At 42.3% G+C, this 11,232-nt stretch overlaps 1 protein-coding gene across 1 annotated transcript; it reads right to left on the reverse strand.

Moving 5' to 3' along the window:
* Positions 1–389: 389 nt before the first annotated feature.
* Positions 390–11,002, reverse strand: scyl1 (SCY1-like, kinase-like 1). The gene is made up of 18 exons (XM_056438713.1): positions 10,779–11,002; positions 10,041–10,181; positions 8,979–9,101; positions 8,659–8,885; positions 8,410–8,500; positions 7,814–7,969; positions 7,547–7,705; positions 7,278–7,385; positions 6,906–7,019; positions 6,669–6,824; positions 6,365–6,553; positions 5,733–5,808; positions 5,342–5,530; positions 4,771–4,919; positions 4,597–4,683; positions 3,530–3,847; positions 2,348–2,426; positions 390–1,905 (listed from the first exon to the last, which is right to left on the reverse strand). Exons 1-18 carry the CDS (start codon positions 10,881–10,883, stop codon positions 1,781–1,783), a joined length of 2,592 nt encoding a protein of 863 aa, XP_056294688.1. The 5' UTR covers positions 10,884–11,002; the 3' UTR covers positions 390–1,780.
* Positions 11,003–11,232: the final 230 nt, after the last annotated feature.

Consider the following 11,232-nt stretch of genomic DNA (forward strand, 5'->3'; position numbering starts at 1 on the left):
TCCTGATCCGATGTGAGGTTTTGGGGCAGGGATGTCTGTGTACAGATTGTAAAGCACTCCGAGACAAATTTGGAATACAAATAAACTTAATTGAATTGAATATTTAAATGCTTATGTTTCAATGTGAACTTCAAATACATTGCATTTGTAAACGTTTTTGACATTTTGTGCATCTGATTGTTCTTCCGTGTGATTGTAAATGGTCTTTCACAATATCCTTCGGGTTTGGGTGTCATTTGAGGCGCTCTAACTAATATTATGGTTTCACGCAGAGGCAGAAGTCTCACAGATGGTTGTCTTCCTGAAGGCAACTCAATACATTTTTGGCTCATACATTTACTGGGGAGGAAGTTGTCAACAGCCTTTTAAATTAAATTTAGAAACGTACATGTATATAACTTATCTTTATTTTAAGAACAACTCACATGCTACATGATTTGGATTATCAGTGGAAGGTCGCGCCCGGTCTTTAAGTCAATCTGAAGACAGCTCCGTCCCTCACCTGTCCACCTCACACTAGGACATTAGCTCCAAACGTGATGGCTGCTGATTGTATCAATAGAGCTCCTAGCAAGGTACACAACCCTAAACCTAATTAATATCATATCCATCACAGACGGGAGATATGGGGCTTACACTAAAAGGTTCGATGAAAACCCAGAATCTGCTTGCGAGACATTTGTTTAAACTTGAGTTGTTGCAAGTGATCATACAGAGCAGATCTGTTCCATTAAATAAAAAGGAACAAATAAAAGGAGCAAATGGAACTTTTAGAGGAACTCCTTTACCCTGACCACTCCAATTGTTTAAAAAGATAATTGATACTTGATTGACGATCCCAACATGTTTAGTGAGATCTGCAGGATTAAACATGTACTTTCAAAAGATTTCAAAATAAAACATATTGGATTTCATGAACTCCTCCACCACAGCACTATTAGGACAAAAAGGCTTGTGAACACATACATTGATTTCCCCTTGAAACCAGTTCACCTGCATCAATTGAACTTATTTCCATCATGTGTCTGCAGTGCATGAGACACATTAACGGATCTGAAACCCGTTAAACGTGTCACCTTTCTAGTCAAATGCAGTGTGGAATGTGCAAAGTAAATACAACATATAATGTAATCCTGTACCATGAAATCTTTTGTTCGGCAATAAAAATACACAAGTGCATGCATGGGTTGATTTTAAGTCTTAAATCTGTAAGTGACGGCTGAACTAAAACATTCATATCCACTGTGTGTGTGTGTGTGTCTCAAAAACATTCAGTATAATAATACAGGTACAATACTGACATTTTGATTTATATATATATATTTCTAAATAAAAGAAAAAAAAGGTAATCTCTTCATGTCATTTTAAGACAAGATGCAGCAATTATATACATTTACTTTACAAATGTAACGTTATGTTGTGTATTTAAAAAAAAAAAAAAAAAAACATTTTATGCGATCACCTCGGGCTGCAGGGAGTGCTGCTCTGTGCTGCTTCTCCACTTTTCAGCCTCTGTGTTTGTTTCAGCTCTGCCATCCACACTAATGCATTCATAAAGGACTGGATTGTTGCTTATCGGTCAGTTCCTGAATGAAGAAAGAGAGGAAATCCCAGCGCTGACAGTCATCTAGTACTGACCAAGTCATGTTTTCTTTTGACGGTTCTTCCTGGTCCTTTGTTTGTGGAATATCAAGCCTCCATCTCCTGCTCCGGGTCCAGTCTCTGTGGTCCATGTTCCTCCCTCTCCAACCCAACCCTCAAATCTGTCTTTGCAGCCCTGTCAGTCCAGCTTGCGTGCGCCCAGTTTAAGAGGACCTTTAGCAGCTTTGCGGTCGGCCCGTTTCGCCTCCAGCTCTTTCCTCCTCTCCTCCCGTTTCTTCTTGGAAAGCTCGGCCTTGCTGAGACCTGGTTGAACGTACAGTATATTAGTTAATGGTCATCCAACAAGAATAATTGAGCGTTAGTTTAACCCTCCTGTTACCTTCACATTTACTAACATATTTTACCCTCGGGGTCAATTTGACCCCAGCAATTAAAACCTCCAGAAAATTATTAGAATTAATATTGTTTCCCAAGTTTAAGTGTGAGGTACTTTATGTTTGTTTGTTGACTACCTAAATAGCCCTTTAAATATATTAAAAAAGTTGATATTTCTTATATGTTTGAGACAGTGAAAAACAGCCTGGGGTCAAATTGACCCCAAAGAACACCGACATTAAACATTGAATGGGGTCAAATTGACCCTAAAGGTAACAGGAGGGTTAAACACAGAAGTAAAACAATTTCGAGTGACAGCACAGATAATATTTTCATATTTCTGATCAGGGAGGCCAGCTGAGAGACATACCATGGTTCCCATCCACAGACTCCCAGCTCTCTTCCGCTCCCCATTCTCCTGTTGCCTCTGCAGTCCAGCCTTCCCCAGCCTGACAAGCAGAGACAATACACACGTCACGATACTGAAATGCTTATACTCATAATATTCATCATTCTATCATGATTTCTTGACCTACACCAACTCATCAAGTGAGTGCAGTCATATTACCTTATTTAAAAGGAGTCTTTCATTAACGGAACTAAGTTTATTTGCCTTCTTGTTAAGAGTTAGGTGGACAGATTAATACCACTCAAGTCTGTACTCTTAATATAAAGCGAGAGCCAGCAGGTGATTAGCTAAGCGTAGCATAAAGACCTGAAGCCAGAGGAAACAGCTAGCCTAGCTCTGAAAACATTTCAGCTTCCAACTGCCTGTGAAACCAGAACTTATTGTATTCACACTTTGGTTGTAAAGATTAAACAAATGTGATGAAACATGTCAAGTTTTGACCGACGGAGGTGCTGGTTGGTGAATTTGTTTTAAACTTTGCACAGTCTCTCACCATCGCCTGTCTTCACGGTAAGCTAAGCTAGAGGCTTCTAACTTTATAGTCTTGTACAAATACCAGCGTGGAGTTACTCTCGACAAAAACGTGCATATCCAAAAAGGCAAAACTATTCCTTTTAGGCAATCGGTTAAATCTTCCATATCATCCAATCGTTTCGGTTTAAAATATTCTTCAGTTCTTCAAATTTGATTTCCAAACAAGGTGTCATAATGAATACCTGTTTGGCATAAACAACATCTATGTCATGGAACAGATCATCTTTGCCCTTTGCCTTCATAAAAAAATGTTCATTCAACTCTGGGACAAGTGGGTGATAGACATGAAACCCTGATAAAAAGATTTTGTGGGAGAATAAATGAATGACCATCTAAAGTTGCTCTAGCTGAGTAAACCATATTGACCTCAAGTCCCCACATTTTTTCTTTCTTCTGTTTATGTGTGCACTCTCCCGAATTGTACTTTCTTTTTGTTGTCAAAGTAAAAAATTAAATAAATAAATATTCTTTAGAGGCCAACTGTAAAAAAGAAGAAGAAAAGCAGCAGAATAAATAGATCCGATACCACCAACATTCACAATGTCTGACATTCTGTCATTCCAAATCAAGCTTTCTATATCCGTCTCCCTGTTGCTCCCGTGTTCTCACCGTGGGGGCCGCAGTGCCAGCTGGGTTTCTCTGGGACACGCTGGCGAACAGATCATTCTGATTGGCCCCCTTGGCAGCCGAGTTGCTGCTGTCCCAGTTGTACTCGCTGGCTAACCGCACTCCTTCTGGCAAGGGGAGCGTCGCATTGGCCAACGCCGTGTCCTCCTCCGCCCAGTCATTGCCCCAGCCTTCCTCGCCCGCAGAGCTCTGCCCCGGCCCTTCCTTCTCGTTGGACAAGCTGTCGTCTGCGTCCCAGCCGGAGCTGCTCCAGTCAGCGTTTTGCTTTTTCACAGCCATGGAGGACGACGACCGGCCCACCTGGACAAGGGAAAGATTTGACGGTTGAGATGGAGACACGTTTTTATTTTTAAGACATATAGTCAGGTGCCTCAGACCACAAACCATGAAAGAACCAAAACACCTGCACACTGACAATCAAGGATGATCTATTTTTGCTGAGCTCTGTGGAAAACAAACATTTATGATACTAACATTTGTTCAGCAAGGTTATTTTCATAGATGACACTACTTTAAGGATTTTTTCGAGCATAAATACATTAAAAAGAAGCAAGGCACTAATGTCACGTGACTTCAATTCACCACCAACAATAAGCTTTAGGCGGCGTAGCGTTTGGCGGGTTTGCCGTGATGAAGTCTGTATTTAGTGACGTGTTAATGGTTGAAATAAGTTACTTCAGTTATATAACCAAAAAACAATAAAAAAAGAAGAAACATCTCCTCTGAGATTAGAGTATCGGAAGTACAAAAATGCTAATTCCCTTCCAGGTTTTAGTACTCACTCCCACAGTACTCCGTAACAATATTTGGAAAGATTTATGGAATTTCCACAATTACGGTCTGAGCCCCGAAACATTGTAAATAAAGAAAATACAAGTATGTTGGATGTTTCTTTGATTCTTTCACATCCTAACACACACACACACACACATACTATTTAATAAGATCACGACACAATACACAATGTTATAACACTAATTCCGTGTGCGTTAGTAGCATTAGCACTAAAGATTGGATGCTATCATGGATGAAGATTTAAGGGCTCATACTCCTTTGTCACTGGCTTTCTTTTTGGATGCCGTCCCTGACCAGTCACTGTTCCAGTCATCTGGCTCAGCGGGAGCTTTCTCTGGCGCCTATATGAGACAGTCAACAATCTGTGAGATTTTAAATTACAATGACAGATAATAAAAATAAGAATTGGTCAAAAAGTGGTGACTTGCCTCCAAACTTCCCCAGTCCTCCTCTTCATCCCAGCGGGCTCCTATCGACTCGTCATTGTTGCCCGTCAGTTCATGATTCTTTGACTGGTTGGCACGGCTAGAGGCAGCATGGTGAGTCACAGGGGCTTGGGGCGTTTTCTCTTCAGAATCTGCGAAAGAAAGAAGAACAAGAGATATGGTTTCAGACAGAGCTTTTAAGGACTAAAAATGGGGCGTCAGATTGATACATTTAAAAGTGTGTTCACATGTCTTGAGAGGGCATTTCAAATGTGCAAAAGAGTTGAGGATCAGGTGAAGACCACATGTTTGAAAACTAAACAAATCATCTGGCGGTGTGGAGTTTGAAGAAGTGAGCTCTGAAGCCTGCTCCTCATCTCCGCTTTAGGTTAGCAGCTGGAGGCTACATCAGCTGTTAACAGCACAACACAACTGCATCTGTGACTGGTGGCGGTCAAGATGAATTGTGGATAATGTAGCCGCCAGACAAAGAAGAACAATGTGTTGAGTTTATTTTAAAGACAACATCTCTGCTGCATCGATGTTGATGTAAAAAGTAAAATGTGATGACTACCAGGTGCAGGTGCTCCATCTGTGGCACTGGTAGGGCTGGTGGCATTGGCGTCCTCAGCTCCTGCGCCGCCCTCTGTCCCTGGAGTGTTGCGGATCAGCTTCGACGTTATGGAGGTCATGCCAGTCACAGCCCAGCCGGCCCAGCTGGAGGACGCACCTGCAGGCTGAGCACAGGACGCCACATCCTTTTCTGAAGGACAGAGAGTTACAAGTATTTAGTTTTACAATTTTAGAAATATAACTGAAAAAAATGAGTCGGTTTATTTTGCTTCCGATGCAGAAGTGTTTTCATTTCCCCAAAAAATGTAGCATGGAATGCACATATGTAGACATTGGTTTCCTTGCTACAAGTAGAGCGCAGACCGTGCAGCCCAGCGCAGTGAGTTACAGACCTATATCCGCCAGCTGGGTGGGGTCTTCTGACACAGTCTCCAACTTGGAAAGGAAACTCTTAATGGCTTTGAATGCCTGTCAGGTAGAGAATGGCAAGAAAGGCAACAGCTTGAGCGGAAATACATCAGCATGTTCAAGTTAATCAGAGATATTATAGCCACTGTGGTTGTAGTGACGAGGCATCCTCTGCACCCTAACTCTGCAATATGACTGCAGCACTTGTTGCTTGGCTCTCTGGAAGACGATCAATAGAGATTGCCAACTAAAAATATCAAAGAACCAAGAAAGGTTTTTCTTCTCGTTGGTCTCGTTCTGCAGCTCAAAGCAGACAAGATGGCAGACGTGTCTCGGATCACTTTACTGTAGTTCTGCCTGACTCTTGCATGTTCTTTGGCACTCGTAATGGCCATTTAGCCTGAATCCAGCCATCTTACTTTTCCATCTTTATTAACTAAAGACCAAAATGAAAACAACAAAAATGAAGCATTGTGCTGCCAATAAATAACAATTTTAATACTCTTGGAAATAAAAAGACATTCAATATTGAAGCCAAATGTTCACAGCAATGATTTTGCAGTGGAAAGCCATATGGAACCCCAAGTAGTCACAAATCTCCATTAGTCATGTGTACCTGGTCCCTGACGGCCTTATCGGGGTCAACAGAGATGACACAGAGGGTAGGGAGGATGCGGGCGGCAATCTCCGTTACGCTGTAGAAGTTGTGTGTGGCGGCGAAGCCCAGGACACCGGCGGAGCGTGAAGCTGGGAAGGGATCTTTAGTTGCTCGTGAAAAGGCAGAAATCAGAACACGTTGTCGAGTCTGTGAAGAGAGGGATGAACAAATTCTTGCATTTGAACCAAATCTTCACTGAACTTTGGTTTAAGTGTTTTTGATCTTTGAATGAATTTAGCAGAGCGGTGTGGGTGTACTCTACCCCTGCGTTGAGGTAGGAGGCGATCTTGCCCAGGCAGACGGTGGTGTTGCACCGGATCGGGCCTTGTTCGTCTCTGGCCTGCAGTCGGGCAAAGTGGCGCATCAGCTCCTGGTTCAGGTTGGCCTCATTCAGCTTGGGAGCCATCAGCAACATAGACTAGAGGGTGATACAGAGAAGAGTTATGGCACAGTAATAACACCTCTTGGTTTGTGGTCTTGTTTAAAACATGCAAACTACCTTGACAGTCTGTTCTCTGATGGCAGGGTTGGTATCTGTGAAGCCGTGAACAACGTGAGGGAAAATCTGGGAATTGACTGCTGCATCATTTAGATACTGAATGAACTGCTCCATCTGAAACCGAGAGACATGGACCGAGACAAGGAACACTGTTAGAGGAAATACATGTTGAAAGCCTTTCACACAGGCTTAGAAATGGCAAATAGCGATATCATTTACTGCCTTTTCGATATTTCATTCTACTTTAAACTGAATTGTCTTTGCTTGCAGGATGGAATATGGAAAAATGTAATTAAATGAAAACATAAGCAACATGTCCACCGCAATTCTGCAGGAAATTCTCAGTGGCAAGATGAAAAAGGCCTTGCATACCTGCTGCAGCAGTCGTATCCTCATGGCTCTGTCTGTGGAGGAGAACATCTTCACGATAACAGGGATAATCTTCTGTTGGTACTCTTCAGCTGACAGAAACTTCCCCACCTAGCCGACAAGCAGAAAGATATGAGGGAAATAAAAACATAAAAAGAGGAAATAAGTATAACTTCCAAAAGACACGGGCATTATACCAGTAACAATGTCTTACTTCATTTGGAAAGTATACGGTCTGATATTCAATAAGGTGTGAAAGTTGAAAGAGTCACCTTGAAGAGCGGTGTGAGGACGACAGCGCCTGCATTGCCAAACTCAAAGGCGGTAAGCAGCTGAGGAAGGACTTTATGTTTGCAGAAGTCTTCAGGGAAGGAGTCCAGATTGTCACTCAGATCGTGGAAGAACTGCTGCTTCTCAGCCGGCTCCTTGATCTGGAGAGAGAAAAGGTTTACTCGACATTGAGACGTTACTGTTGAGGTTCGATTGTAACACTAACACAAAGGCCACCGTTATACATGTCTTTATGCAAGTCTGTGGACCTGTATCTCCTCCAGGAAAAGGTTGCTCTCCACAAAGCTGTTACTTAGAAATCCTCCGGGGGCTCTACAGTTCTGGAGAAAGCGAGCTGGGTTGGGCCGAGCTCGGGGGTTGGCCCCAACCAGCTCACAGTAATGAGGGACCAGGGCTTTGGGGATCTGTGGACACAACGAGGATACTCAGGAGAGAACAAGACTGAGAACTAAACTTCTTCACGTCACAAACTACAATCATTTTAGCAGCCACTGAAACCATGAAGCAACTGGAGGTTCAATTCCTTGCTTGAAAGCAAGTTATTAAAATATGTGCATGTCATTCACAGTCTTGGCTAACTTCTCAAGTTCAAGTAGAGAATGCTTCTTCAAATGAGCAAAATATCTGCCGTCCAAATAAATATAGAACAGAATCATCTATTAGTCTAATTTTCTAGATTTCTATTTTTTCTAAAAAGTTTAACAAAAGAAGTCTATTTGACTCCACCAAAACACATCTTCAGTACCTATAACAACAACAACAAACATCTGTATAATATCAATATGCTATGGAATCAATGACAATCCTGCAGTAATAACACAATGGAACTGTGGAGGTGTCGTACCTTTCCCAGTGAACGAAGGGAGGACGTGCGAGGCAGTGACCCGTTAAACACCTCCCAGATCAGGCAGCCTAGCCGCCACACCTCCCCTGCCCTAAAACAAACATGCATACAGTTCAATTTAAACATTTCCATAAAAAACTAGGCAGTAACCAATGCCAGGTTTATGTCATCCTCCTTTGCCATTTGCAATGCTGCTCCCCTTTTCTCTCTGTAAAGGATTAGTATTGTTCTGCCCCACCCTTCTCTTACCATTTCTCTCCACTGCTGTTGGACATCTCTGGTGGGTCATATCTCTCCATGTCTGGGTAAACAGCCTTTGGGGTAGGAAGTGAGACCCCACTTGGGTCCCCCTGCTCAGGCGCCACATGATCGAGGGCCCCAAGCTTCCACTCCCCAGCTCGATCCACAAAAACAGCCGACACACCCAAGTTGTTATGAAGCAGGTGGCAGTCATTGACCAGAAAACTCAGAGCTTTCTGTGGGAGGAGGCAAACGGCAGAAGTGGCGTTTCTCATTACGGATAAATGGCTCCCCTGAAAGTATCCGATGGCGCTCTCCGCTATCCTTACCACTATCTGGTGTAGTCCCCAGGAGACCTCCAGTTCCCCAGATCCCCCCTTCTCTGCCTGGGCCTTCAAGTGGACTGCCAATGGTGTGACCTGCTCAGTAACCAGGTAGAGGCTCCTCTCGGTCTGTGAAACGACCACAAGTTATAAAACTAAACAACTATGTGTGTATATAAATGTATCCACATGTACACAGTTATTGTCAATGTATATATTTGAATCAGTACTAGTTGTTTGTTATCTATGTTATACAACAATATTTCATATAGGACTGTCACACTATGATCATCGTGGCCAAAATAATTTCCTAAATGATTTTATTACAATATCTATAAAATAGTATATATATATATACATACATACACACACAATGACTTAGAAGGCCCTGGATTATTATATGGATTAATATATGAAGATCAAATGGGCATTACAATGATTATTAATAATATCACTGGTATCATCAATAACAGTAGAATTGCAAGAGTTTGTTTTATTACCACAGACTTCCATTGAAAGGCAGTACATGTTAAGACTGAATAATTACCCAGTACTTACCCCTACTAAACTGGAATTAAAAGGAATTCATGGCAGGAGTTATGATAAAATAGGAAGTCTGGCAATATCCAAGTTACTGCTCAAGTTCAGCCAGTGTGTTCAGTGGCAAGTCTCAGAATTAAGAATATGCAACCAAAAAAAGACAGACAATCAACTGTCCCGTTTCCCTTGTTGTATTTGATTTTCAATTAATTCTTTTGGCAAGCCATGCAATAGATGCACCAATTTCATATGTGTGGTTGTATAAAAGTTAGTGTATTTTATAGTATAGTTTGTATATTTCATGATTTTGTTGATAAGATATATGCTTATATTATGTAATGCACTACAACTATTGCACAAATATTCAGCCGACAATGGCATATTCACGCTCACCTCTATCTGAACGTAAACATGCAAAGAAAAGCAAGATGGTCGAGATGAGACACTAATTGTAAGACAGATACATGAAACAAGGTCACATACCATGTTTGAGTGACATGTTCCTCTGAACGCCATCAACACACATACCTCCAAACCGTCCACATAAGCCAGGATGTTAGGGTGACGCAGGGTCTTCATACGCTTGAAGGCAGCCTTGGCCAGCTGGGTTTGCTGCTCCGTTCCCTGTGCCAACTCGTATAGAAACACCGACACTGGCTCCGCATTGGTCTGAGGACACAGACGGGGTATAATGGTGAATTGTGATATTTAAAACATTATAATATAACGTGTATGCTTTATAATCACATCAAACAGCAGCGAACGACAAAATCAAGTATATTATCCTCAAATTATATTGACTTAAATGGCAATAAACGTGATGAAAACAGGAAGCAGGTTGTCTTTGGACATGCAGGGCTCGTGCTGATGGTGACACTTACAGCCCAAAGTGAGCTGCTCAGCGATAATCACCTGGACAGGTGGGGGTGTGAGGTGCTGACAGCATCTTTATTCATGTGATCAAACACGAGCCAGAGAACGGCTCTGACGACTGTAGCTCACTGGGCTGAAAGCAGGTGACGTGGCGAGAAAGACGTGTCCGTCTATCACAGTAAACAAAGCTCGACCCGCTTCGTTCGCGAGAAACTAACGACACACAAGAGCGAGAAGAGAAACAGGCACCGGCATTGAATGGTTGAGAAGCACGAGAAAGACCCGACACGTAAATACGACAATGTGAAGCCGGGCATCGTAGCTAGACAACAAATCAAAGTGGCGAACAGACACAGAGGCTCGCTAGCCGGCTGAGTAACGGCCCTCTATTACCTTTCGCTTCCCCCGATGCAGAGTCCATATTCCAGACTCCTCTGCGTCTGGAAGAATTTCATAAGCAAAGTCTTTGACAGGATCCCTGGCGAAAAAGGACCACATCTCCTCTTTCCTCCACACCTCATCAAACACCAACACACAAGATGACAGGAGAACTAAACAGACCACTAGCTCGAGAGCTACAGGAAGCGAGCTGGCGACTAAACTGGGTCCGTGTAAACTTTGTCTCTGCACATTGGTTCCGCAATAGGTTTAACATTAATTATAAATAGGACGTTAACGAATAAATGCATTTAGATAAAACTGAACCGAGATACATTAGTCTGGTTATTACGATCAGAAATGATATACATTCATTTTGTTGGTGAATCACAACATGACCTTTTATATATTATTGCTCTTTGGAGCACTGAACAGGTATGCTGCATTTCTGAATACAAGAAAAGTCCAC

This window comes from Pseudoliparis swirei, chromosome 19, assembly GCF_029220125.1.
Source record: "Pseudoliparis swirei isolate HS2019 ecotype Mariana Trench chromosome 19, NWPU_hadal_v1, whole genome shotgun sequence".
NCBI classification, from domain to species: Eukaryota; Metazoa; Chordata; class Actinopteri; order Perciformes; family Liparidae; genus Pseudoliparis; species Pseudoliparis swirei.